This window comes from Cetorhinus maximus, chromosome 26 (genome assembly GCF_964194155.1).
Source record: "Cetorhinus maximus chromosome 26, sCetMax3.hap1.1, whole genome shotgun sequence".
Taxonomy (NCBI): Eukaryota; Metazoa; Chordata; class Chondrichthyes; order Lamniformes; family Cetorhinidae; genus Cetorhinus; species Cetorhinus maximus.
In genome coordinates, this window is record NC_135904.1 from 31,133,434 (window position 1) to 31,160,715 (window position 27,282).

The 27,282-nt window shown below is 43.7% G+C and overlaps 1 protein-coding gene across 2 annotated transcripts in view; it reads left to right on the top strand.

Moving 5' to 3' along the window:
* Nucleotides 1–27,282, top strand: part of adamtsl3 (ADAMTS-like 3) — a 601,993-nt gene that overhangs the window by 305,781 nt on the left and 268,930 nt on the right. For both annotated transcript variants that reach the window (XM_078530447.1, XM_078530448.1), the window contains exons 7-8: nucleotides 6,575–6,701; nucleotides 13,275–13,349. In XM_078530447.1, the coding sequence (XP_078386573.1) occupies nucleotides 6,575–6,701; nucleotides 13,275–13,349 (202 nt within the window). The remainder of the gene's footprint in view (nucleotides 1–6,574; nucleotides 6,702–13,274; nucleotides 13,350–27,282) is intronic.

Sequence of the window (27,282 nt, forward strand, 5' to 3'; positions counted from 1 at the left end):
CAGGTCTCAGGGGCCTTTTGCAATATATTGGTGACCACTTTGATGGCTGAAGGTGAAACCTGCTGAAGCCATTTAAACTTTAACTGGGCCATACAATCTTGTTACAGGACATTTTATGTCAGGGACTATTAAGAGTCCCTACGCACAATGTTGCCGAAGTACAAATTGCAGGAAATGGATCAAAAATGACATATTTCGGTCGTCAGCACATGATCTCAATGCCTTCATTTCAAGGCAGAAGCTCATTAGCCTAACCTCACATTCCAAACAACGGTCCCTCTGACAATGCAGCTGCCCATTAGTGCTGCACTGAGGTGGCACTGTTCCCTCCATATTCTGCTACCTGTTACTTTCATAAGAACCCCTAGAAGCTGTGGGATGAGCAGGAAGTAATGTAACCTGATTGGAAAATTGTGGTCCGCAGCCCTTCATCGTTCACAGAGTGCCACAGAGCACTACTGTGCAATTAAAGTGTCACTGACATGGTTTAAAGCCATAGACAATAACTTACATGCCATATTGGAAGGAGCAGATTGGTGAGTGTGTTTCTACTCCAAGAAGATGACTCAAGCGATCTCTTCACTCCATAAATAATATTTACTTCACAACTCCCTGCAAGTTAGTGCTTATGTTTGAAGTTGAATTCAGATCTACACTTCAGTTCCTCAATTGTGGTTGTCCTCCAAAATATCAAGGGATTGAGCTTGGAAATTATATTGTGTATGCTGCAGGAAATATTCATGCATTTTCAAATTTCTGTCTCCATCATTTTGGCAAATAAGTCATTCCATTTATTTTAAGTATACTTAACAATAACACAGTAATTAGGAGCTCTCCTTAACTGACTAAAGTTGAAATCTAGTAAGCTTAGTTGAACTCGTATTTTGTCGTTGAGTTATAAAATGAATCCCCAGTGGGCACAAGATTAAAGGATTCTCAACTGGTTGTGGTGGATCAAGATTTAGGCTACTGTCTTTTTAAAAAATGGGACATATGGTTTGGATCAAACAGAAATTGTTTAAATAACAAAAACTGAATAATGTCTGACTCCCTCCCCCACTACCCACCCCCACGACACCAATTTTGTTTATAAGTTTCTGCACGGTAAAAATTAATCTAGCTTCCTTGAATTAAAATGAATGTCCCTCTTCAAGACATGCAGTGAATTTTATAACAATTCTGTTTGGATTTGATCTTAATGCTTTCTCGGGGTTACCAAATTCCATTTTCTCTCTGTAAAAGTCATGACAGGTGCCATTTTGTGCTGCGAGCTATAGTAATTCACGAGGTTCTGTTACATCCTTGAATGATAAATGGAGTTAACGGTCTGTGTCGTGCACAGGTCAAAACTGAAGAAGCAATGCTTCAGTTGTATACAGCCTTGGTCCGACTCCATCTGGATTATCGCTCTCAGGTTTGGGCCCTGAACCTCTGGAAGGATATGAGCAAAATACTGCAGTTGCTGGAAATCTGAAATAAAAACAGAAAATTCTGGAAAAGCTCAGCAGGCCTGCCAACATCTGTGGAGAGAGAGACAGAGTTAATGTTTCGAGTCCGTGTGACGAAGAAGAGTCATATGGACCCGAAACGTTAACTCATTTTCTCTCTCTCCACAGAGCATGCCAGACCTGCTGAGTTTTTCCAGCATTTTCTGTTTTTACTCCAGAAGGGTGTATTGGCTTTAGTGGGGTTACCAAGCAGATTTGCCAGAATTATACCAGGACTTAAAGAGTTGCATAAACTAGGCTTGTATTCTCTTGAGTTCAGAAGATTGAAGGGTGATCTAATCGAGTGGTTTAAAATGATAAATAGGTGGACATGGAACAAATATTTCCTCTGGTGGGAGAATGTAGAATAAGAAAGAATAATTTTGAAATTAGACCAGGTCATTTAGGAGTGAAGTCAGCTGAAATCTGAAACTCTCTCCCCCAAAAGGCTGTGGATGCTGGGTCATCTAAAATGTTCAAGGTTGAGACTGATGGACTTGTGTTGGCTAAGGACATTCAAGTATATGAAACAAAGTTCACTGAATGGAGTTCAGGTGCGAGTTAGCCATGATCTAGTTAAATGGTGAAATGGGCTTGAAGAGCAGAATCACCATCAACAAACATTTATTCACCAATAACCTGCTTACTGGGTTTGGGTTCCGGTTTAATTAGATTTCTCAACTGAATACCTCTTCACAGCTTTGAACCAGACTTGACACAAGAGCTGAATGCCAGAAGGAAAATGAGAACAGCTATCCTCGAACCAAAGGCAGCACTCAGCTAAGTGATGTGCCAAGGGAAACAAGAGCTTACGTTTATATAGCACCTATCACCATCTCAGCACACGCCAAAGCACATTGCAGCCAGTGAGGTAGTTTTGAAGTGTAATCACTAGTACCGTAGGAAATGTGACAGCCAATTTGCACACAGCAAGATCCCATAAACAGCGATTCAGTAAATGAGCAGAGCTGGGATTTAGGTTTTGGTTGAGAGGCCAATGTTGGCCAGGACGCAGGAGATCTCCTCTTCTCTTCATACTGTTGTGGGGTCTTTTATGTCCACGTGAAGGGGTAGACAGGGCCTCAGTCTCATATCCCCAGCAGTATAACATTTCCTAAATACTGCACCAAAGCGTCAGTATGGCTTATGTGCCAAAGCTTCTGGAGTGGGCAGGAACTCACAGGAACCTTACAAAGCTGAGGCCAATGGGGTTCAAAGGGAAAATCCACCCCCAGTTGCAGTTACACCCTACCACAAAGGAAGTTGGATGTGGTTGTGTTTGTCGGGCTAATCATTGCAGCCCAGGGCATCACCGCACGAGTTCATCAAATAAGCAGCCTTGACCCATTCGTTCTCAACTCTCCCAATAGTGAACCTCCACCATAAGGGGAAGAGTGGCACCATTCATTTGTGAGGCAGTAGTCAACTCCATTCACAACTCTTTTGATAATGAAATAGCCCATGTTAGCCGACTGTGAAAACCAGGACAAATCCAGACTTGGGCAGGCAGCACGCGCCATCGAACTGGAAAGTAGTGGTTATCCCCATCATGATAAAGCCAAGCTATCTCCTCAGCTTCAACAGAACCATCATTACCGGGTCCTCCACCATGAACATATCACCATGTACTCGTCAGAAGCTTGACTGGACTAGTCGTATCAACAGATACAAGAGCAGCACTCGAGGATGAGTGCTTTGTGACAAGTGCCTCATCTCTAACCAGAAGGTACAGATCAAGCGTTTGATGCGAGTACTCACCAGTCGCCTGGCTGAATGCAGCTCAGCAACACTTGGGAATCTCTACACCATTTAGGATGGAGTAGCTATGTTGATCGGTGCCCCTGCCACTGTGCTTAATATCGCCCCCCCCCCCAACCCCACCACCACCAAAAGTGCCCTCTGGCTGCAGTAGGCATAATCTGCAGCATGTACAATCTATAGGATGTATTGTAGCAGCTCGCTAAATTTATTGCAACACTACATCCTTCTCCTGTGACTTCTGCCAGCAAATAGAACTGAAGTAACAATGTTGCGACACTTGTCTCCAGCTTTTTAATTGACCTGTCAAAAATATCAGCGTTCTAATCTGCAGCGAATCCCTTCAATGAACTCTCTATTCCTTTCAAGAATGCAGAGCAGTTAAGCCGTCTAGCCTTAAAGGCACAGCCACTTAAATTCTATTTATAATGCCCTGTCTTCCTAAAACTGCACCTTCTCTGACTTATGTGAGTATTACAATGAGAGATGCAGTAGTGGTTAATTAAAAAGCTGATTTCTGTATTCATCTGTGTTGTAAAGAGCACTTGTGTGTCTCTGATGTATGTGGGAGGATGTGAACAAACACTGAAGAGAGCATTACAAACATAAACATCATACATAAATACCATGCTGCTTTTTTGAGGAAGATTAACAGTATTCTTCTCTGGTGAGTATTGAGGATAAGACTGAGCAAACTGAATCAGAATATTCTTTTACACCCTTTGTTTAATTTATTCGAATATTTTAGCTGCATTACCCAAGTTACATTTGCTGTTGTCCAGTTCATGTGCATTTTTGACCCAAGAACCTAGCATTAATAGCAAAGGTTTGCTATCCCTCCTTCTCAGACTGATAGGCAATGTGCACAGATCACTTAAAGCCTGTAAAATGCAGTTGCATGTGTGAGGGAGGCTCGAGAAAGGAAAATAAAATGGGGGAAAATATACCAGCAAGATTTTTTGGAAAAATATACAATTGGATGATGACTCTCGATAGCTATTTTGAATTCAGCAGCTGTTCTTCAAGCATGGGAAGCCTGATTATGTAAAGACTACAAAATGCTACAACCCAGTCTTGGGAGCTCAGTCATGGGGAAAAAAAAAAGTCGTTTCAGGTCCAAGAAGCATTATAACAGATGGGACAATTTAGAATCATTCAGTATGTCCCCCTGCTCAGTAACAGTAGGACAATGACTTCCAGCGCTAATACTAATCAGTGCTATACAAAACTGCAGCATTTGATTCCCCAAATTAACAGCAGCTCAGGATTCCTGTGTTACCTCCCAATGGATAATATGGATATAGGTTAATCCTTTTTAATATGGTCCATTAGTGCTGCCAGCAGTTATTATTTCTCCCCAGTGTTGTGTAGGCCACAGTTTTACGGGACTGATAGATACATCACTGGAGAGGTACCGTAACTATTATAATATGCCGACAGGCTCATTAGCCTGAAAGTTATTATTGGTGGTGTTTGCAACACATGTGTTTCTGGGAGGAAAAAAAACTGTTCCAATCCAAAAAAATTTAAAAGCTGTAACCAGTGATTGTTTTACTTAATGTAACCACACAAAAACTGAGACGTGAAAAAGATAAATTAACACTTGTTGACAGTTGTGATCATTGCAACCTAGGGCATCACTGCAGGAGTTCTGAAACAGCTTTGACTCACTCATTCTCAACTTTCATATAGCCACTGTTCTGTGGTGATTTTGTGGTGATAATATGGTGCTTTTGCTCCCAAAAATTGGTTTCATTGTAAACAAATCCAATCAGAACCTCTCAAAGGGGTTAAAGGCCAATCAGTTTCCTTGAAAAGGCATTCCCTGTGGTTATGGAGGCAAAGGTGGCAACCAGAAAGATCCCACTGACAGTAGTTAAATGAATGGTTGAATTATTGAGCAGGGTACTAGGGAGAATCCCTATTCTTCTTCAAGTAATGTCTCAGGATTTTTGTTGTGTTCACCTGGACAGGCAGATGGAGAGTTGGTTCAACATTTCATGCACAATGTGGCATCTTCGACAATCATGCTCCCGTTTATAATTTGCATTCAGGTTTCCCGTTGAGCCTGGGTTGCACTAACTTAGTCTAGTAGTATCTAAACGATATTGGTTGCAGTAAGTAAGCAACACGGGCAGCTTTTGGAATCTCTGTTTACACGAGGAGTAAGGTCTTTGTCAAAATCCTGAGCTGTAACAGCGTGCTTTTGTTGGAATCATTTTTTCCCCCCTTTTGTTAGTCTTAGCAGCAACATTAACCATGTTTTTATAGCTTGTAAATTACTCTGAGAAGTGCTGTTGTACTTATCACTTAACACCTCAGGCTGGAAATTGCAGTAAGTGATGTTGTGGTATGTGCATCCAGTATGTTTGTATTAAATTCTTTGCTTCATTGTCTTGAAAATGAATTAGAACCTCCATCAAAAGACTTGCATACAAACACACTGGGTGTTCAGACTGTATTGTCTCTTAAAGTCATTTGAAGGCTTTATGCACATTGTTATTTTACGATAATGTACAAGGCTTTAAAGCTTTGTTGTTTTGTTAAATCCAGATAATTCTGAAAGAACAGACTTGTATTTACATGACGCTTTATCAGATCCACAGGCTGCATCAGTGTTTCACATCAGGTGAATTATTTTGTGAAATGTCATTGCACTGTGCACTGTGCACAAATGCTGCAGCCAATTTGTGCTAAGCAAAGTCACAGACTAATAACCAGTTCATCTGTTTCTGGTTGAGGGAGGAATGCAGACAAGGATACTGGTGAAACTCCCTGCTAGTTTGAATAGAGCTGTGGGATCTTTCACATCCACCTAAATAAGCAGATGGGGGCCTCCGATTAATACCTCACCAGACAAATGGCTCCAAATAATGGCACCTCTGGCAATGTAGCACTCCCTCAGTACTGCACTGGAATGTCAGTCCAGATTATGAGCTCAGGTCCTGGAGGCGGGTTGAAATTCACATTTATCAAAATTGACTTACAAATTGTGAGCGATTGGGCTCGACTTGGACCACCCCATAAATATGTGTAACCTTATAGTAAGATGAAGGCACACTTGAAGGTCGTGCAGCAGAAGAATTCATTTCACATATTTGATACAGATTCTTTGACATTTTCATAATGCTGTGAAATTCTCCAGAAATTAAGCCATACTTTAGGCATTCCAAACAAATTAAGAGTCAAATAAAGTGAGCTGCGCTGTGACAGAATGAGGCCAGCTTCAGAATGTAAAGGGTAACATAAAAATAAACAGAATTCCTGAAACCTGAGTGTGTGTACTGTCGGCTTCAGCCTTCTCTTGACTGTGATGTTGTTGTTGGCAGGTGGTGGGCTGTGATCGGCAACTTGGGAGTAAAGCCAAGGAAGACAACTGTGGAGTTTGTGCAGGCAGTGGTTCAACATGCAGACTTGTACGAGGACAGTCCAAATCACACGTGTCTTCTGAAAAATGTGCGTCTATGATTTTATATTGTTTAACATTTTTAGGTCACCTGCGTATTAGCAGAACATTTATTCTGCAACCTCAGTTAGCACAGAGCCTGAGATTTATTTTAAAAGGAGAATTATTGATAATGCTGTTGCCACTTTTTCAGCTTGTGTGTTACTCACTGTTTATCTTGAGCTCCTCCAGCAGCCTAGCAGGCAAAGGAACTGCCCGGGGTGGCATTAAGCAGTACGGAACAGAGGATCCTAATTTTGGTTTTCTCTGTTGTGTTAGCACCTCTCTGGGTAGGAGGGAACGATGAGGGTGGTGAGGGGGTGAAGTGAAGGGTGTTACTGTTGGCCTTAGCTTCAGGTCTGTTATTCATTGACTCCTGTTGAAAAATATGCATGTGCACACATTGGATAAGAAAAGGATTAAAGTGAACTGTAAAGTGTCCCCTTGTGTAGACTCGCAAAACAAAACACAAACTTGCGACATACTAAAAGTTTACTTTTGCGATACAACTGGGCACCAGCGTAAGTCAGTGCCTGCAGGAAAGGAGGAAGAAAAAATGGCCAAAAAAATTGTTAACTCTTTCTGCATTTTTAGGGCATAACACAGAAACAATGTTTCACACGTGCAGGCAGTGAAACGGGTAAACAGTGGAGCCAAATTTCCACCACAGCTCTGCTGGAATTATGGTCAGAGTCCAGTGGAACTGTTCTGAGAAAGGCTGGGACTTGGATATGTCGCATCCTGACATTAGTTAGGAAATTCCTGTCACCTGTGTTAGGAGTGAAGCATCTGTCCATTCCTCCTAGAACACCTAAATGTCAGAGGGATTCCGTATGCTGGGAATTATGCTTTGCTTGCCTTTCAGGGCCCCCATGTTTGTTTGGAAACAGGTATGTGCAGCCCCACAGAAAGCAGTTTGTATTGTGCCTGTTTTGTCCGTCGCACTGTCCTTTTACAAATTACAGTGTAACGATGGCTCAAGTTTGATTTTTGTAGACATATCACAACTCAAAAGGTTGGCATAGTCACAATTAGTAAAGAGCAAGCAGAACTGGAAACCGGGACAGTCAGTCAGCAACGGAGAACTGAGAAGATGAAGCAATCAGATAGCTGATGTAATATTCTTTCAGCTGGCATTTCCTCCAGCAAGCCAACCAGATACATATAAAAACCAGATTTGGTTTTTCTCCCTATCTACACGGTCCAGACCATTCAAGATTTTGAACACCTCTATCAAGCCCCTTCTTAACTTTCTCCTCTCTAAGGAGAACAATGCCAGCTTCTCCAATCTCTCCACATAACTAAAGCCCATCATCCCTGAACATTCTCGGAAATCTTTTCTAGCGCCTCTCTGAAGTCTTCACATCCTTCCTAAAGTGCATTGCCCAGAACTGGACCCCATACTCCAGCTGAGGCCAAACCAGTGTTTTATAAAGGTTGCCCATCATTTCCTTGCTTTTGTATTCTATGCCTCAATTTATAATTCCCAGACTTTATTACTTTATTAACTACTTTCTCAACCTGTCCTGCTGCCTTCAATGATTGTGCACATATACTCCCAGATGCCCCTGCTGCACTCCCTTTAGATTTGCACTCTTTATTTTATATTGCCTCTCCTTGTTCTCCCTTCCAAAGTGTATCACTTCTCTGCACTAAATTTCATCTGTCACATGTCTGTCCATTCAAGTAGCCTATGTCCTCTTGTAATTTCCTCCTTATAGTTCAGTGTTTCTGTGAACCCTAACCCTAACCCTAACTTTTGCGAAATCTGCAAATTTTGAAATTGTGTCCTGTACATCCAAGTCCAGATCATTAATATAAATCCAGAAAAGCAGTGGTCCTAGTACCGACCGCTGTAGAATCGCACAGTATACCTTCCTCCAGTCTGAAAAACAACTGTTTACTAATACTGCCTGTTTCCTGTCGCTGAACCAACACTGTATCCATGGTGCCACTATCCCTTTTACTTAATGTGCTCGAGCTTTGTTGGAAAGCCTGTTATGTGGCACTTTATCAAATGCCTTTGGAAGTGCATATGCACCACATTAACCCCATTAACCCTCTCTGCTACCTGATCAAAAAACTCAATCAAGTTAGTTAAACATGATATGCCTTTAACAAATCTATGCTCACTTTCCTTAGTTAATCTACATTTGCTCAAGTGACTATTAGTTTTGTCCTGGATTGTCATTTCTAAAAGCTTTCCCACCCCTGAGGTTAAATTGACTATCCTGTAGTTGTTAGGTTTATCCTTACATGATTCAGTGAACGAGAGTGTAATATTTGCAATTCCCCCATCTCTCTGGTACCACCCCTGTATTTAAGGAGCATTTGAAGATTACGACCAGTGCTCCACAACTTTCACCCTTACTTTCCTCAGTATCCTCGGATGCATCTCACCTGGTCCTGGTGGCTTATCAACTTTAAGTATGGACAATCTTTCTATTACCTCCTCTTTATCAAATTTTAGCCCATTCAGTATCTCAACTTCCTCCTCTTTGACTATGACCTTGGTGACATTTCTTTCTTGGTAAAGACAGGTGCACAGGTCTGCTTGACATCACCCTCTATCTCTTTCATCATTTCAGGGAGCTCTGGCATTGTTTGTTCTATTGTTCTCCCTTGTGGGAAAGTAACTCCACTATACCCAAACCATCTCCTCTTAAAAGGCAACTCAATGCTCTGTTGCAGTTTTGCTTGCTAATCTTTGACTCCATTTTACCTGGGCCCTGCAAAAATTGGTCCTCCCCCAATTAATTATTTTTACTTAGTTGATCATTGTCCTCTAAATGTCCTCCTAATGGTACTTGATCCACTTGGCCCATCTCATGGCCCAGAACCAGATCCAGCCATGCCTCCTTTCACATTGGTCTAGAAACATACTGATCAAGAAAATTCTGCTGAACTTTAGAAACCTTCTTCCCTCGCTGCCTTTACATTTTTACTATCAAGTGCAGTTAGGGATGGGCAATAAATGCTGGCTTAGCCAGCGATGCCCACATCCCATGAATGAATTTTTTAAAAACTAACCCAGTCCATATTCAGATAAAGTCCCCCATTATAAATACTTGACAGTTTTTGCACCTCTCTATAATTTGTTTGCAAATGTACTCCTCTATATCTTTCCCACTCGTTGGTGGCCTGTAGAAAACCTCCAGTAGTGTTATGGTAACTATTGTTTTTTAGCTCTACCCAAATAGATTCTATCCTTGACTCCTGTAGGGCACCCTCCCTCTCCAGAACTGTAACATTATCCTTAATCAACACTGCTATCCCTCCTCCTTTCTTTCTTTCCTTCCCTATCTAACAACTTGGCTCAAATTCTCACTCTGAAGTCAGGTACACAGTCAGGAGATTTCCCAACTTTTAAATGTGCCACTGCCTCCATGATGTGGATCTGTGAAATTCGTGACCCACACCAACACCCTCCCAACTTCCAACCCCCAACCCCCTCCCAACTTCCAACCCCCAACCCCGGCAGAAATGGTAGATGGTAGGTTCAGGGGCAGGACTTCCAGATTCTAGGCTTCGGCTCCAGTTTGGCAAAGTTGGGAAGCCCTTCTGGCTTTGCGAACATTCAGGCCCTTGTGTCCAGGATTATTTAGTACCCAGTCATGACTTTTTTCTTAGCCTTGTCCCTGTTCTCGCCACAACACCATGTTTCCCCTTGGCTACGTGCTGCTCACCAACTTTATTGCTCCTAACATTCACATGCATATTTAACCTAATTTAGACCTCATTGCATTCCCTCTTACTCTGACCCCACCTAATACCTTTCTGTTTCTATTATCTTGGTTCCGATCCCCCTGCCAAGTTAGGTTAAGCCCACACCAATAGTACTAGCAACCCAATCCACAGAGACATTGATTCCGGCCACCCTGTACACTTCCCATCTCCCCTTGACCCAGCCCCAATTAACCCAGAATCTGAAACCTCCCTCCTCCACTATCCCTCTAGCCATGCATTTATCTAGTTTATCCTCCTATTTCTATGCTCACTGTTGTATAGCACCAGGAATCACATTAAAAAACTGCCAAGGTTCCACAAGATTCCTCTATTTTTGGATTAATCCCTTAATGATTCTATGAAACAAATTAATCCTATATCATGATCTAATTCTAAAGTCGATATAACTATTTCAATTAAGTGAAAATCCTAAATAAGGTTACTTGTTACAGAATAAAAACACATAGGATCTTTAAATATATTACCCCCACCTCAGTTATTTTACTGTCTCTCCAAAGACTGATGTGATAAAATTATAAAACTGATTTTCCTTTGTCATATCCTTGATTAAACCACTGCAAATGGGTTTCACTTATAGTTTGGGGGCAAATTGATTTTTCAATAGGTTTTACACATGGAATAGCTGAGCTACCCCAACTGGGCAGGTTTGATTCCTGCTCTAGGCTGAGTTGGCAGCAGGAGGAGGTACAATTCACTCCTTGATCCCAAGTTAGCGAGAAAAAGGCAAAGAAAGATAAACAGTTAAGGCGCCTGCTTCTGAATGCTGTCCAAGACCTCCTGACACAAGTGTGCGTGTGTGAATGCCAGGCAAATGCAGAATTTATCTGGAACCTAGCAACAAATCAGTGCCTTCAGAGGGGGAGGTGAATGAATTTAGAAGTGGAAAGTTTTAAAAAAAATAGATGCACAGTTGACTACTTTTAGGTCTTGAATTAATGTTGTGGAAAAATAGTTACGAACACTTAATATGTTGTTCTGAAACTCATCTTTGAAAGATTCAGAAACTGCTTAATGCCTCTGCTAACTTAAGAGAGAGAGAGAGAGAGTAATTTCACATTAACAAGAAAGTGTTTGTATCTGTTATGCTGCAGCACGATTTCCAGCCAAATTTGAAGTGACTGGAGGCTTTATTTTTTAAAAAGTAGCCTAAAAATAAAGATGGTAAACAGTGACTGCCGGAACCACATAATGTTCCAATCAGTTCGATTGTGTAGGTGGACAGATGGGCCATCGGTTGAAGCTGAGATGAAAGCCATCAAGGACGTGGAAGACATGGGACTGCTTTTGAGTCTTGCAAAACATCGACATTTTTCATTCTTGAGATCACTGAAAATACTCTTTATGCCACATCAGGCTGAAATTGAGCCGGAAGCAATCTTGCTGTAACACTGCAATAGATTTTCTGACTTTTGGGTCTGTCCAGATGATTAACAAGATCCTTATTGTTAACTGCTACCTGGTGTTTGTAATAATTCAGGCATTTCATTTTTATCCACGGAATGTCTGATATAATTGGAAATAGATCGCAGAGTCCATTTCTGCCCATCCTGTCAATCCTTTGCACTCTCTGTATGAGGTGGCAAGTTGTACAATGGCGATGCTACATGCTATTTCAAACAGACATGAGAAAAGGATCAACAGTAAGGAAGCATTGGTTCCAAAAAAAGTCAACCTGAAAATGATTTTCAAGCTGTTCTAAATTTCCAGTGTAATTTTTTTTAATGCTTTTTGCATTGATTGGCTTTGTGGCTAGTGTTATATTACTGCTAGCAAACAGCCAGCATGTTGTATTCTGTTTAAGTGACACCTGAATAATGATTTCTACCTGAACATACATTGAAATTTGATTCATTTTTTATACACTTTAATCAGACAAAAAAATGACATTTTTGAAACATCTTAACACATTTACAGGCTTATTTTGGATATTTAAATCTCTAAAGTTTTCAAAGTTACTTTCAAGATGTAATGTAAACTTAACTTTATTGCCATAAGAAACATGCCATATACTTCCAACCTCCTGGTATGGAATTTGGCACAATCTCAGTCTTGCTAAGTGCTACGATGAGTGAAAACAGAAATGGCAACTTCAGCACTTAATGTCAAAGGTAATAACTAGCAGGAGCAGCTGGAATTTGACAACACTTTTTTTTTCATGGTCAAGATTGTGGGCAACAGAGCTGGATTTGAACTTTTATTTTTTCTCCAAAAGCCAAAAATCAAGCAGATGTACAATTAGGATGATGCAGTTCGCAGAATTTTGGATTTTATCAAAATCGCATAAGAGTTATCACATGGTGCAGTCCAAAGCGTAAAGGATTATTTTTTTATGAAAACTTTACCATCGCACCCTGGTGAGCAAAACCCTCAGCAATCCTGTCTAAAAATTACAACTTGAACAGGAAACCTCGGAAGCTGTTTGTACCTTGAATGTGCTGAACCGAGCTTGTAGAATGTGCAGATCAGATGCATGATGTCACCTCACTTTTGGTTCTTTCTATCTTTTAAGTGTAAGGCAAAGCAATCATTGCTAATGAGTTATTGCAAATCATGCTGTCATTATTTGGATTGAGTAGGTACTTAAGCTGTGGAGTGAGGCCACAGACACGCTCTGGCTTAGATTGATCCCTCAAATTCTGGGTAGCAGCCAGAATCCGATTCCATGCAGTGTGGTGTGCAATCAGACTTTTTGACACTCTTGACAGCTTGTGACCAAAGTGAAGTGTCATGTGAATAAACAGGGCTAAAAGCAGTTCAGTGTGAGGGATTAATAAATGCTAACTGCTAGCCCATGCACATCGGACACGCAACTGATTTTCATTTCTGTAACCATTCAGTGGAAGACACAGTGATTGCAGTTCCATATGGGAGTCGCCATGTGAAAATCACAGTGAAAGGACCTGCTCACCTTTGTAAGTTCAATTTTGAAATGCTTTTTCCTGACCATTTAAAGTAGAGGAATATAAACAAAAGCTTCAGCAATCATCAATAAATACAGTACAAAGGGAAAAATAGGATTCGCATGTTGTGTCTCCTCAACCTTGAACAAATGCTGAACTTTATGCTGTCACTTAATTTTGATTAAGCAGTAACCTTTTACCGCTTCCACTAACTCGGGTAGTTGTATCCTTACAAATAACAAGAACCATACGAGTGTTTAGGCAAAGGAACATCTTCAAACGTAACAACATTTCCGAAAGTCTGTAAATTAGTGCAAAAACACTTGCTGGCGTTAACAGTAACTGTGATGGATGGGAAACATACAGAGAAAAATGCCAAGAGGCGGAGACCTGTTAACAACATCTAAATAACTTCAATCAGTTTATTTTAATCATTTGATCGTCAGCCTGCTCGGTTTTGTACAGAAATGATAGAATTTATCAACTCCTATGCAGAATGTTATGTTCAGTAATTATAAAATAATCCATTTTCCATCAAAGCACGTGGTTGCTGCTGCAAAGCGGCACCACTCAACAATTTCAGTTCCTACTTGAATGAATTCTTGGACAAATACGTATTTCTAAAATTGTTTGGGTGTAATTTGTTGGTAATTCAATTTTTCTGATCTGAGCTTTTGATTTTCAGGCCACTGTGCAATATAAACCTCTCGGCATTATTTCAAGTCCTACATCATAAGCTGTTTCCATGACTGAGAAATCAGCTGCCTCGACCTGTTACCAGGCCCCTGTTGTCAATGTCTGCTGGAAGCCTGTTGCAGCGAGGCTGTAAATTCTGTCCGAATGTATTTCTCCCTCATCACAACTTTCCCAAACAGCCAAACAAACAAAAAACAATTGAAAGCAGAAAATGATGGAAAACACTCAGCAGGTCAGACAGCAACTGCAAAGAGAGAAACCTAGTGAATGGGCTGGATGAGGGAGACTACCACCCACGCCCCCAGCCGGTTGGAAACCGGGCGAAAGAAAAGTCCGCCCTGTTGCAATAACAAGCTGCGGGCAGCAGCAGCAAGTAAAGTGTGGGACTTCCGCCCCTCACTGGGAGGAGGTCCCACCCTCGGGCACTGCCAGCCAATCCGATTGGCCGGCCGGCAGCTCTTGCAGTCCCGGTAGTGCCAGAGCTCAGTAAACGGGTGCTGCCAGGATGCCAAGGCTGAGGGCCCCAATGGATCCCAGACTCCGATAAGTCAGGGTATTGGACGGGGGTGGATTGGGCATCTTGGTGCGGGTCTTCAGTGCAGGTGGGGAGGAAGGGAGGGGGCCTTATATCTTCGGGATGTGCCCCAGATGCATAAAGCACACCCTCCCCCCACCACCCTGCCCCCGCCTCAAAGGCAGTAACTCCTCCACTTCCTGCCCATCCTCTTGAAAAAGCTTATTGAAATAGCAGGCTGCCCACCCCTGCCTGCCTGCCCACACCAACCATGTTATGGCGTGGGCAGTGTAATATTGGGGTTAGTTCGCTTAAAATCAAGCTCTCTTGGCCCTTCATTATTTATTTACAAGTGGCAGATGGGCTGCCGATTTTGGCAGCTGCCCCCCCCCCCCCCATATTATGGGGGACAACTCTGGGTTGGGTGAGAAGGTGGTAGGCTAGCCACCCCTCATATTTTACGTGACCCCCGCCAAAAACATGCCCAGCTGCGGGCCATAAAATCCAGCCCAATGTTTCAGATCGATGACTTTTATGTCAGGTTTCTAGCACGCGCGGTATTTTGCCTTTGTTTCAGCCAAACTAACTAGGAACTTGCAATTTGGAGAAGAGAGGTAACATTTACCTGGGCTAACTGGGTAACAATGAGTTCAAATTGACCAGAATAACCTTCTTCAAGGTTGAATGCTATGGGTTAAATTTCCATCTAGCAATTGCATTAAAAGCGGAAGTAATTTTTCCGTAGTTTTTCAGAAGCGTTTTATTATAAATACTCTAAGAAAGATGGAGGATGCAGCTTTTACTTTTCATGGCTAGAGTCTGGCCATCGAGAATGTTTTCAAATGACCTTTGATATAAAGTATTGGAGAAAGAAGAGGATGATAATGAAATATCTGTGGCAACACAGCCTCTACTTCCATTTGGTTGCGCTTTGTCCTGTATGTCAGACCTCACTACCTTTCATTTGACGATTACCGCCAGTTGTCTCAAATGCAATGACACTGGGTAAGCAATTTAACGCAGGGATTACTTATTACTACTTGCCAAAAGAAATGCCAAAGCCTAAAACTCTAAGTTATATGTTTCACCATATCAGACGAAGCCTGTGAATGCACACCATGCTTTCCATAAGCAACTGTTGCAACACATTACACTGCGAGACAACGAGCGGAATCATCCCAGATTTGCACAAAGTGCAGTAGCAGGCGAGAGAAAGGATATTTTACCCACCAGCCGCAATGGCGGGTTTTCATGCCGGATTGTCCCATTCCCGGTGCATCCCATCTCGTTAATAATGCAATCACAGGAAACTCGCCACATCGCTGGCGGCTGGGATCGGATTTGCACGCCACAAATGATTCTGGAGGGAGAAGTGTGAGAGAGGCAGGGCCTTTTGGAGCCTCGTGCAAGCACTTTCACACACACGTGTAGCCTTCCTCCATCACACTCATCTCAATGTCCTGAGCATTTTCAGTGCTGCCTGATGGGATTCTCATTCAGTTGTTGACCTGAGCTGACCTGCATCTCCGCCCACCCACTGATCCGTGCAACACCTGTGCCCGTCCAATACAAGGCTCCGCTCACTTTCGATTTTGATAGCCATGGTAGCCATTAAGTTTCTCATCAGCTGCCCCATCCTTTCCCCTCCCACAGTCACCCATCTCCTTTCCCCCATCACTGTTGACCCCCTGGCATCACCTTCCATCTCCTCGCCATCACCGACCAACCAGAAGCCTCTTCTTCCAGAATATTCAGGTGAATGTGCACATTCCCTACCTTCCTGACAATCCCGCCCCATCCACATTGACCTTCGCCACCTCCTTCTCCCCACCTTGCAGGGTCCATGTCTGCCCCCGAGTCCCCACTGTCCAACCTTGCCGTCCTTTCTACCGCTACCGATGCACCCTTGCCCTTCGACCCTTCCGTCTCACTCTGCCCCCTCTCATGCCCACCCTCAGTTAGCTCCCCAGAAGGAAGTCCTCCCTTGCACATTCACCTGCACATTCCACCCCCCCACCTCCCCCAAAGCCCCCAGGGCCCATTTACTCCCTCCTCCATCCTTACTCCTTCCTCTCCGCCGGACACGTTCCTTCCTCCAGACCCCGTCCCCTTTCCAAACTCGTACCTCCCCCCGCTGTACACCTTCCTCTGCCCAGACTCCATCCCGCCCCCTGTACACCTCCTCCCCACCCCAGACTCCTCCTCCTCCCCCCGGACTCTTCCCCCCAACACCCCAGACTCCTCACCATCCCCCCCCACTGGACTCCTACCCACTCCCCACCCCGAGACGATGACTCGCCCCCTGGATTCCACCCCCCCACGAACTCCTGCCCCCCTCCGACCACCTCATCGCTTGCCGCATTGTCCCCTATTATACCCTCCTCCGCCCATACTCCCTCCTCACATCCCTTCCCCCCCGGCACCTTTTTTTCACCCTCCCCGACCCCCACAGCCCCCCACTCCTCACCCAACCCTCCCCTGGTCACCTTCACCTTCACCCAGCCCCCACACCGGTACACCCCCATCCAGTACACCTTCCTCTCCCAGTCAAACCTCGACGTTCCGTTCCCCTCCCCTCACCGATCATCTGTAGCAGCCAAGGCCCTGATGTTCTGAAGCAGACCCAAGGCATCAACAGAGATCTCCCATCTTCCGTGAGCTGGTTCCCAGCAGAGCCATGTCCATGACAATCCACCCAGCATGCAGTGCATGTGTCCCTCCAGGACCCGGTAGCTCTGGGGCTCCAGCAGCTTCAGCTCCTCGGATGTCCGCGATCTGAGCAAGGCTCTAATGACAAGTCCCAACTTCTGCACGCCACACTTGTCCAGACATGTTCTGGACCGGCGTGTTTTCCCGCAAGTGCTGTCCAATTGCGAAATCACATCTAGCATTAGACATTATGTTCTGCAAGAAATGTTCTGTAAAAGCACCTTAGTGAATCATTCACTGTAAATTCCGGTATGGCGGGGGGGATGATTCCGGTTGGGCCTTACCTTCCATTCCCATTAGCAGGATGCAAAGCAGGTTCACACTGGCCCCCAGCTGGATTGACATTCTGTCATGACGGGCACCATTGGATGATCCTGCTGTACTTTCGTGTCGGTGTGAAAACGATTTTTGTCACATTGTCGCTCCCCGCCTGACACCTGACGCCAACGGGGCTGTAAAATTCTGGCCGACATCCTAAATAGCCATGGGCTATTAATCTCGGACAATGTGTTAACCTCGATTTAGCCCGTTCTTGATATGGTCACCACTTGTGCCACAAGCTTGACACCTGATTCTGTTAACCATCATGTGAAATACTTTCATTTCAGTTGCCCATAGTATTTCTCTATTGTTAATCCTGCTAACTGATTAATTCAGTTGAATACCAGCTGTGGGTGGGGAGGAATATCAAATCTGTATGAGTCAAAGCTACTTCGTCCTCCTGAGAATATGGTGCTTTTACAGAACATTGCAGAATGTTTCTTGCAGAATATAATGTCTAACGTTAGATGTGATTCTGCGATTGGACAGCACTTGTTGAACAATCCAGGTTGTGCTGGGAATTACACTTAGAACTAATTTAAGATTATCTGTTGGGCTCACAATGTGGCTCACTTATGCTTGCTAGAAGCTGCATATATTCTTGCGCAGGGACCTGACCTCAGCAAGCAGAAAGAACATGTCCAGGCATTGCGCTTTTTTTGAATTAAAGCAAAGCATGGTGGGGGGACAATAGTTCCCTGTTGACCAGTCAGAGTCGACTTGCCAACCAATCAGCACTCCTTTTCTCATACAGTATAAATTGTTGCTCCCTTTGAATTTTAACATTCTTGTGTCTCTTTTGATGAACGCAAGACCAGAAGTTTCGACAGCATGTCTTTTTTTTTAAGCAACACTCAAGTTCTGTACCAAGTAACAAAAATGCTTTTATGTTTCGAATGGGCATTTCACAATTTTCTATTTAACCATTAGTTACATGGGCCTACTGAAAAGATCAGGGAAGCCAACAAAAGCAACGTTGCCAATTCTACACAACCCATTTGTGAAAATAGACATTCATGATAGCAACAGGAGATTTTTATTTGTTTCATTTCATTGTTACAAATTGAATAAAAAGAATAATTGATAAATGAATCTAATTAGAATAGGTTGCCAAACTAAACTACTGGAGGGAACCTTGTGGAAGTCATCACTTAAACTGCAATGTGGAAAGGGGATGCATGGGTGAAATTCAACAACAAAGCATACGCTATTATTTTAACCTGGTTATGGAGGCATCTGTGTGTTTGAAAGGAGGATGATATTATAGCTTTTTTCCTGATCGCTTCCCCCTTAGGTATAATGAAAATTCCATATTTTTCCTTTGCAAATCACACTGATGTGGAAAATATAAAAGCATTCCAAATAACTGTAATGACAGAATAATGACACACAAATACCTTGGGGTCACCGAGCAGTTACTGACTCTAACTCTGAGTGCAGATTGGAAAATGTGCAAGAAAATAGTGGAGGCCAGTTGCTCTAGATCCCTGGCCATGACTGAGAGTTTCCTGGTTTTGCCTTGGCAATGTAAATGATGGTAAGGAGCAGAGCTGTGGTAGGAACTGCATATACCAGGAGTTCTGTTCCTTACAAGATAGACAGGGGCCCACTGTATCAGTGGAGGTCAGTCGGCTGAGTGAAATGAAGTGTGCTAGCCATCTTGCAGGCCTGAGGTGAGGCCTGGCATTATGCACCCTTGGAATTGACAAGTACAGGCCGAAATATCTGGGTGAATTGGGCAGATGTGCTCAAACCAGAAGTGGTGTGTATGCTTAGCTGCCTTGTGCTAATTAGATGCTTTCCAATTTCTATCTCAAACTCCAGTAGGGTCAATGCAGGTTGGAACTGCAGGCACAATCCTGCTGTGGGTGGCTATGCCTTCAGTTGCCTAGGCCCCAAGCTCTTGAATTCCCTCCCTAAACCTCTCCACCTCTCTACCTCACTTTCCTCCTTTAAGAAACTTCTTAAAACTTACCCCTTTGACCAAGCTTTTGGTCATCGGTCATATCTCCTTGTGTTGCTCGGTGTCATACTTTGTTTTATACAACAGCCTTTTACATACCCACCTGCTTACTACAGGGTCCAATATGGAATTACATAGAGTTCACTGCAAAATTTGCATTTGACCTGACTGTTCTATGCCAATGGTTATATGTGCCATAGCAGCCTCCACCCAACCCTTCTTCCTGTAAGCCTAGCTACATATCTTTCTATTCCTTTCTCCATTTGTGCTACATTCCTATCATTCTTTGAGTGAAGAAGCTTCCCCTGAATTCCCTGTTGGATTTATTGGTGTCGATCTTATATTTCTAAGCCCCTAGCTTTAGACTCTCCCACAAATGAAAACATTTTCTCTACACCTACGCTATCAAGCTCCTTGCTCCTTCAACATTTTAAGCACTTCCATTAGGTTATCCCTCAGCTTTCTATGTTCTAGAGAAAAGAGTTCCAGCTAGTTCAGCCTTTCCTGATAAGTATCTTTCCTGATAAGTATAACCTCTCTATGTGGTATCATTCTAGTAAATATGGGTTTCTGTGTATTCTCTCCCTTGCCCATGTGACCTTCAACCTGAATTAGATATTTCACTTTGGGTGGTCCAGTTCTCTCTCATTTGGGTGAGATTGACTCTGATAGGGCAGAATATAATGCCCTCCCCCAGTGCAAGTTTGGAGATGGGGGAGGCATTTAATTGGGTAGAAGGTTGGCAACTGGGTCCATGCCGCCTTCCCGCCTCTGCCCTGATTAAGCCTGGAGTGGGAAGGCCTTCCCACAACACCACCAATTGAAGCCATTAAGTGGGCAGCTAGTGGTCATTTAAGGGCCTCATCTTGCTGCTGCTGGCATTCAACCAGTGACGGGCAGTATACTTGCCATGCAGGGAGCTCATAAAGCAAAATCCTGTCGAGTTTGCTTGCTTCCGGGCTCCTGGTGGGCGGGACTCTTTGTCAGCGTTCAGTGCCTGATCGAGATACCTGGCATTGGGAAGGGAGGTGGTCACAGAAAGCCAAACCCCTGCCCTTTCTGCTGAGCCCCTTACCTACGGCTCTCACTCCGTGACCCCCATCCTGCCCGCAGAACCTGTGGGTTGGGTCCCTCGCTGATCCTGGGCCTCTGGTGGATGCATTGCTGGCAGCTGCCACTGCTCCCACTGGCACTGCCTGCAATGGACAGCCGTCAGCCTCTGATTGGCAGGCAGTTCTCGGGGGGCAGGACTTCACTCCCAGGGTCCTTGAGCTGGCCAAATAAGGGCCTGATTGGCTCTTAATACAGTGGGCCTTCTCGAAAGGAGGCGACACAAGGCTTTCACCAACTCTCCAGCCGGTGGACAAGACCCGCTTACCTACATTAAATACTGCCCATGGCTTTCACTTCATCAATGTCTTCCTAGCTCATAAATTTGACCTCGTTCTGTCTGATCTTTTTCTGAAAATAATCTGGCTTTCCACTTCCTTTTTAGATTTGTTTTATTCATCTTCCCTCTATTTGCCTTTTTCCCTTCCCTACTTGCTCTGTATGTCACGTTTATGATGTATTCCTGTACTTAGACGTCAGTGCATGCGGGTAAACTCATGCCAATCATCATCAATCAGTTCACAAGACAAGACTGCGGCAGCTGGCAAAAACTCACCAATAAATATTTATTTTCACAAGTCAGATCACATTAACAGCTCTTTACATTTTTTGTCACATTGCAAACATTGGATGTTATTTGCATCAGTTTGTGACTGTCGGGTAAGTACTGATTCAATATTCTAGAGTGCATTAAAAAAGGCATGTTCAGGATATTACTCCTCCCTTGCATACACTATATAGATTGGAAAAGCATAGTAGTTTTTGATTTACCTTAGCATGCACATTTAGCAGAAACAATATGCTAAGTTTCTATCATTACATAATGTATCCTTGAATTGGATCGTAGGATCAGGCAGGAATGATCATTTTAAAGTTTAAACAAAGCTGCTGTTAAGTTCATGTTTCTAAAAAGAGACTTCCAAAGCATCAGGACCTTAGAAAGCGCTTTACAGCCAATTAGGTACATTTTGAGCTTTATTACCGTTGCAATGTAGGAAACACAACATCCAATTTGCACACAACTGCGATGTGATAATGGCCAGATAATCTGTTTTAGACATGTTGGCCGAGGGAAAGATATTGCCAGGGCAATGGGAATAATTCCCCTGCTGTGCTTTGGATGAGTGCCACGGGATTGTTTAGGTCAATCGGAGAGGTGAGCCAAGGCCTCAGTTTAACGTCTCATCTGAAAGATGGCATTTCTGATAGTGCAGCTTTCTCTCAATGCGGCACTCGAGTGTCAACCTGGAACACGTGCCTAATTCTCTGGTGTGGGACTGAACCCGCCACCTTCTCACTAGGAGGTGAGTGTACTGAAGCAATGCTAACAATTCATTGTATTATATTGGCACCTATGATATCTCGTGAACCTAGTGAAATGTCATCACAGTTGAATAGCTTATAGATTTAGATTTAACCTAAACACTGTTTTCAGCTGGAAAAATTATGAAACGTATGAAACATTTTCCAGGCAAGTACCAGCAGGAGGTTTAGCATGTGTTGGAGTACTTCAAAGTAAAATAAGGAAACATTGGATCGGGCTGCCCAACACTGCAGCTCACATAGTCTGAGCTGTTCACTGTTCACCCACCTTATCTCCTAACTTTTCACAAAGTCTGTTTCTAATTTCTGCTTCCCTGTTGAAATTCAATAAAATTTTGTGCAAATGTCTTTTTTTCCCTTGACGATATATGGTGTTATATGGCATTAAAAGTATGAGGGACATCTTTGTGGGCAAAATCTCATGATTGTAGACGGTATTAAATACCGTGTGGGTTTCCAAATTCAGGCAGCTTAAGAGCAGCACAGAAGATCAGCAAATATGAACATTATATCGAGTCACTGATTAGGCAGGTACTTGGATATTAGCTAACTGCTGATTAGCCAGTTAGTTGAGTGCAATGGCTAACTGCTGACTGATCACTTAGTTCGGTTCTATGTAGCTAACCACTGATTAACTAGTTAATTATGTTATAACGTTATAACAAATTATAACAAAGGACATAACACGTGTCAACAGTTGAAAAACACAGGGCATGCCACGAGAAATGAAGGGGAAGTACACAATCACTTTAAGTCATAATTGGAATCGTTTAGCAAGTCTCCAGCTGGTGTAACAAGGCAGTCTGCATGTTTAACCAAGGTAAGGATATTGGGCTCATCATCAATTCTGCAGTGTCTTGCCCATGCATTTGGGCACTGCTGCAATGTCTAATATTGGTTCACAATTTTTGGTGCTTGGTTTTATTTGATGATGGGACAGCTGCAAGTTCAGGGCAACAATATTAGCTGATGCAATTTCCTATAAGATCCAACGATGATCTTATTAAATAGGACCTCACCAAAGCATCAGTTTTGTGACCACTATTTTCCTGTATTTTGATGCTGATTGCAATCAGTTGTCACCATTATGAGATTCTTTTGGCTACCTAGAATGCATCATGTATTTGCTGAACAGGCAGAATACTTTTTGCCCAACCCAAAGGCCTTTCTTTTGTCAGTTATTCACTAGATAGACCTCCAGAGAAAATCTCCCTGTCAAGATGCCCAGTGTGCATCTAAAAATGGTAACACTCTTTATGTTCAAGTGCTGGACTGTAAAGGACGGTTCCCTTTTAAACTGCCTCCTTTAATCCAAAATGGATTAGTTTGGAGAGGGATAATGTGATCTCCTATGAAATCTGCCCAGAGACAAGCCCACATGACCTGGATCAGTGAGACAGAAACTCAAATCAAAACTTATTGAAAGTAAAGTTCAAGTTTCAACAGCTGGACACAATGGAGGAGGCAACTGGCCTTGCTGCATTCGAAGTCACAGACACTCAGACTCAGTCAGGCAGAGAGATTTGGGGAAGAAAACCCACAACAGGTGCTGCTATGCTAGGCAGAAGAAAAGGACTGCTCTCAGGTTAACCACCAAGCAGCGTGCTCGTGAGGACGGATTCCCAGTGAAGAAACGAGAATTGTGGAGAGTTAAAGACCAAGGAGTTGCCAGAGGGCACCTTGTGGCTGGAAGTCCAGTTGATTGCGCTACGAAGATTGAACGAAGGGACTTTGTTTAAAAGGACATGGGAAGGTTCACCCTGGTGAGGAAGGGAGGATCTCGGGACTTTAAACGCAAGACTGCATTTCTGCTGAGCGTTTGGTGTGATGTAGGAACGTGACGTGGGGTTTTTGGTTGTGTTGAGAAGTTAACAGGAAATACGTTTTCTGTATTAGTTGCCTACTAAATATTGTTAGGGTTAGGATGTTGATTTTAGTTTGTTACAGTAAAAGTCTTAAAATGTGAAATCCTATTGTTTAATTCTTGGTATCAATCACTGGGAAATTCTTTTCTCTTTCTAAAAGTTACCAGTTCCAATGGGGATCATAATTCTTGGCTTATCCAGCAAATTACAATGCCCTCTTGGAAGAAATAATACTGGAAGGTCTTACTTGCAGTATTATTCCGTGAATCTCTTTGGAGAATTAAAGCAGAGGGCAGCAGAAATATTTGCTGACTTGCCATGCAGGATGGATACTGAGTGAAGCCTCGAGTGGTATGACGGGGACCCAGAGCTGTTGGGTTATGGGGAAGGATCAGTGATAAAGTCCTGATTATCAAGATCTGCCCAGCTAGGCACAGATACTGAAATTCTGGGAGCCAGGATTGAAAGATGCTTTAGCAACTCGGCCAGGAACTGACAGACATTTCTCTCACTCGACTACAGAGGAGAGCAGTGTTTCCTCTAATTCCTGTTTGTCGTGCACAGTTGGCTGGTGGCACGGCTTGGTTCCTTTAAGATTGATTCACAGCTGCGCATGCAGCACACCTTAAGGGGATGTTGCTTGTGTGCGGGCTGTTTGTTCCCTGCACAGCACATTGCCTGTTGCTACATGGCTGCATGTGCACCTGCCCGACTTGGAGGGAACATTGACGGAGAGGATGCAAGATGCAAAACAAACACAAGTGCATTGGTGGTGCAGTTAATTGGCACAATATCTGCCATGGAGAGTGCCCACCTCCATGGAACTTCAAGCATGGCTCTCAGATGAGTGCAGAGTTTGGAAGCCAACATGTCTTCTGACCTGAACAGGATGACAACTCCCTTCTCCATGGCCTCACCAAGTCATTCGTCATCATGAAGCTGGTCTCAGTAGAGAGGTCAGGGTGTATGGCACTGACCCAGGAGATGGTTGATGGCAAAAGGGGGCATGTAAGTGTGGATTCCAATCGGAGCATTCCCACTTCTCGCCTGTTAACCCACCCCCCTCCTGCACGAAGCCAGTGCTCGACATGCTGCCTTGTTTCCAGATAGCTGAGTCTGTCCCTGCACAAGTGCAGTCTTTAGGCTCTGAAATCCAGAGGCTGTAGGCCAAAAGCAGCCCAACTGTCGGAGCAGGGATCTGAGCAATGTGCCTTTACCTCTGCTGAAGCCACATGGGCTGCACTACATAGAAGCAATAGGAAGTGTCTTTATCTTTCATCGGGTTTAAGTCATCCTCCATGTCCTCGTGCTTCTCCTCCTCCTCCTCCTCCTCAATATTCTCATCATCTGAGGATGACTGATGATCTCCCTCACTTTCCTGCGCCTGTAATCCATGCAGCACACCATTGTTATCCTGGCTCCGCTCTTGATGAGTACTGAAGAAAGCCTCCATTCGAGACACCTGAAATGTATTTTCAACATTCTCTGTGACACACTTGGTGGTCATTTGACACTCTCCGAGATTCCTCACCCTGTCACAATTGAAGTTTGAAGGGGATATCCCGTGTCTCTTATGAGCCAGTCCTGAACTCTGCTTCCTGGAATGAAAAGGCCTGGAATGTTGGCTTGCCTGAGTCTGAAAGCTCCCAGGGAATCTGGCTCACATCTGCATGAATCTTTTCTTGTGGTTGCACACCAGCTGTGCGCTGATGGAATAATATCCCTTGCGGTTGATTAAAACCTCCTGATTATGTTAATACTGCTCAGATTGCCTTATGTGTGCAATCAGTGGCACCCTGTAACTGAAAATCCAACCAGAGAGGCACATGTGAGTGCCTACTCATTCTGGCTATTGTAATCATGTGGCAAATTGCATATCTCCCAGCGCTGGCAAACAATCTACCTGTCGTCACCTCCCCTATGCATTTGTGTGCAGCAAACCACAAGACTCTCAATATGTCTCTGGTAGCACAACTAGAAGCAAAATTATTGAGGGCAGTGGTAATGTTCCACAGCCACTGAAAACGGGTGCTTGCCAGGTCCAGCTGGGAAGAAGGTAAGAGGTTGCAGATGCCTGTGGAACATTGTTCTTCCAAAAGGTCACAGAAGCTGAGTCTGCCTGTACACCCAGATACATGGGTAGCGCCTCCTGTGACCACAGCCCCGCTCTTGTCCACCTCTCCCTTGTGCATCCACTGATTCCCTCTACAGCATGTCGTCACTACTGTAATTATCTTCCTTTTGTGATGTACTGTCAGAAACATGCATCTCATCCTACTTTCCTTCAAGATTCTCCAGAATATGTATGGGTGGCAGGAACTCTCTGCTAAACATCACCAGAAAGAGCTGACAAAGCAGCTTTAAGAGCTGAAGGTTTATTAAATTCGGAATGTCCAAAGTTGATAGCATCCCATGAAGGGCACCTGAAACTCACCTCTTTTATACTGATCAGTTTCTTGAGTCCTAAGAAACTTGTATTGAAGATGTTAAATCTGAAGGAAAGGTAAATTGCTGTGAAAAGACCCTACTTTGCATCAAGTTATCAGCTGTAGCACAGTTGGTAGCACTTGTGTCAGAGTCAAAAGGTTCTGGATTCAAGTCCCACTCAAGGATTTGAGCACAGAGATCTTGGCTGACAATCCAGTGCAGTACTAAGGGAGTGCTGTACTGTTGGAGATGAAGTTTTTGAGATGAAATATTAAACTCAGGGTCAGAGAAACCATAAAAAATAGAAGCAGGGGTAGGTCATTCGGCCCTTCAAACCTGCTCTGCCATTGAATATGATCATGGCTGATCCTCCAGCCTCTATACTCCCGCATTCTCCCCAAACCCCTTGACGCCTTTAGAGTCTAGAAATCTATCTGTTTCCTTAAATATACTCAGTGACTTGGCCTCTGCAGCCCTTTGTGGTAGAGAATTCCACAGGTTCACCACCCTCTGGAGAAGTTTCTCCTCATCTCAGTCCTAAATGGCCTACCCCGTATCCTGAGATTTTGACCCCTTGTTCTCCCCCTGCCCCCCACCCAACTCCACCAGACAGAGGAAACATCATCCCTGCATCCAGTCTGTCTAGCCCTGTCAGAATTTTATACATTTCAATGAGATCCACTCCCATTCTTCTAAACTTCATTGAATACAGGTCTAGTCAGCCCAATCGCTCCTCGTATGACAATCCTGCCATCCCAGGAATCAATCTGGTGAACCTTCACTGCACTCCCTCTATGGAAAGCATATCCTTTCTTAGGTAAGGAGATCAAAACTGCACACAATACTCCAGGTGTGGTCTTATCAATGCCCTGTACAACTGCAGTAAGAAATCCTTGCTCCTGTACTCAAGTCCTCTTGCAATGAAGGCCAACATACCATTTGCCTCCTTAACTGCTTGCTGCACCTGCATGCTTGCTTTCAGTGATTGGTGTACAAGGACAGCCATGTCCCTTCGTA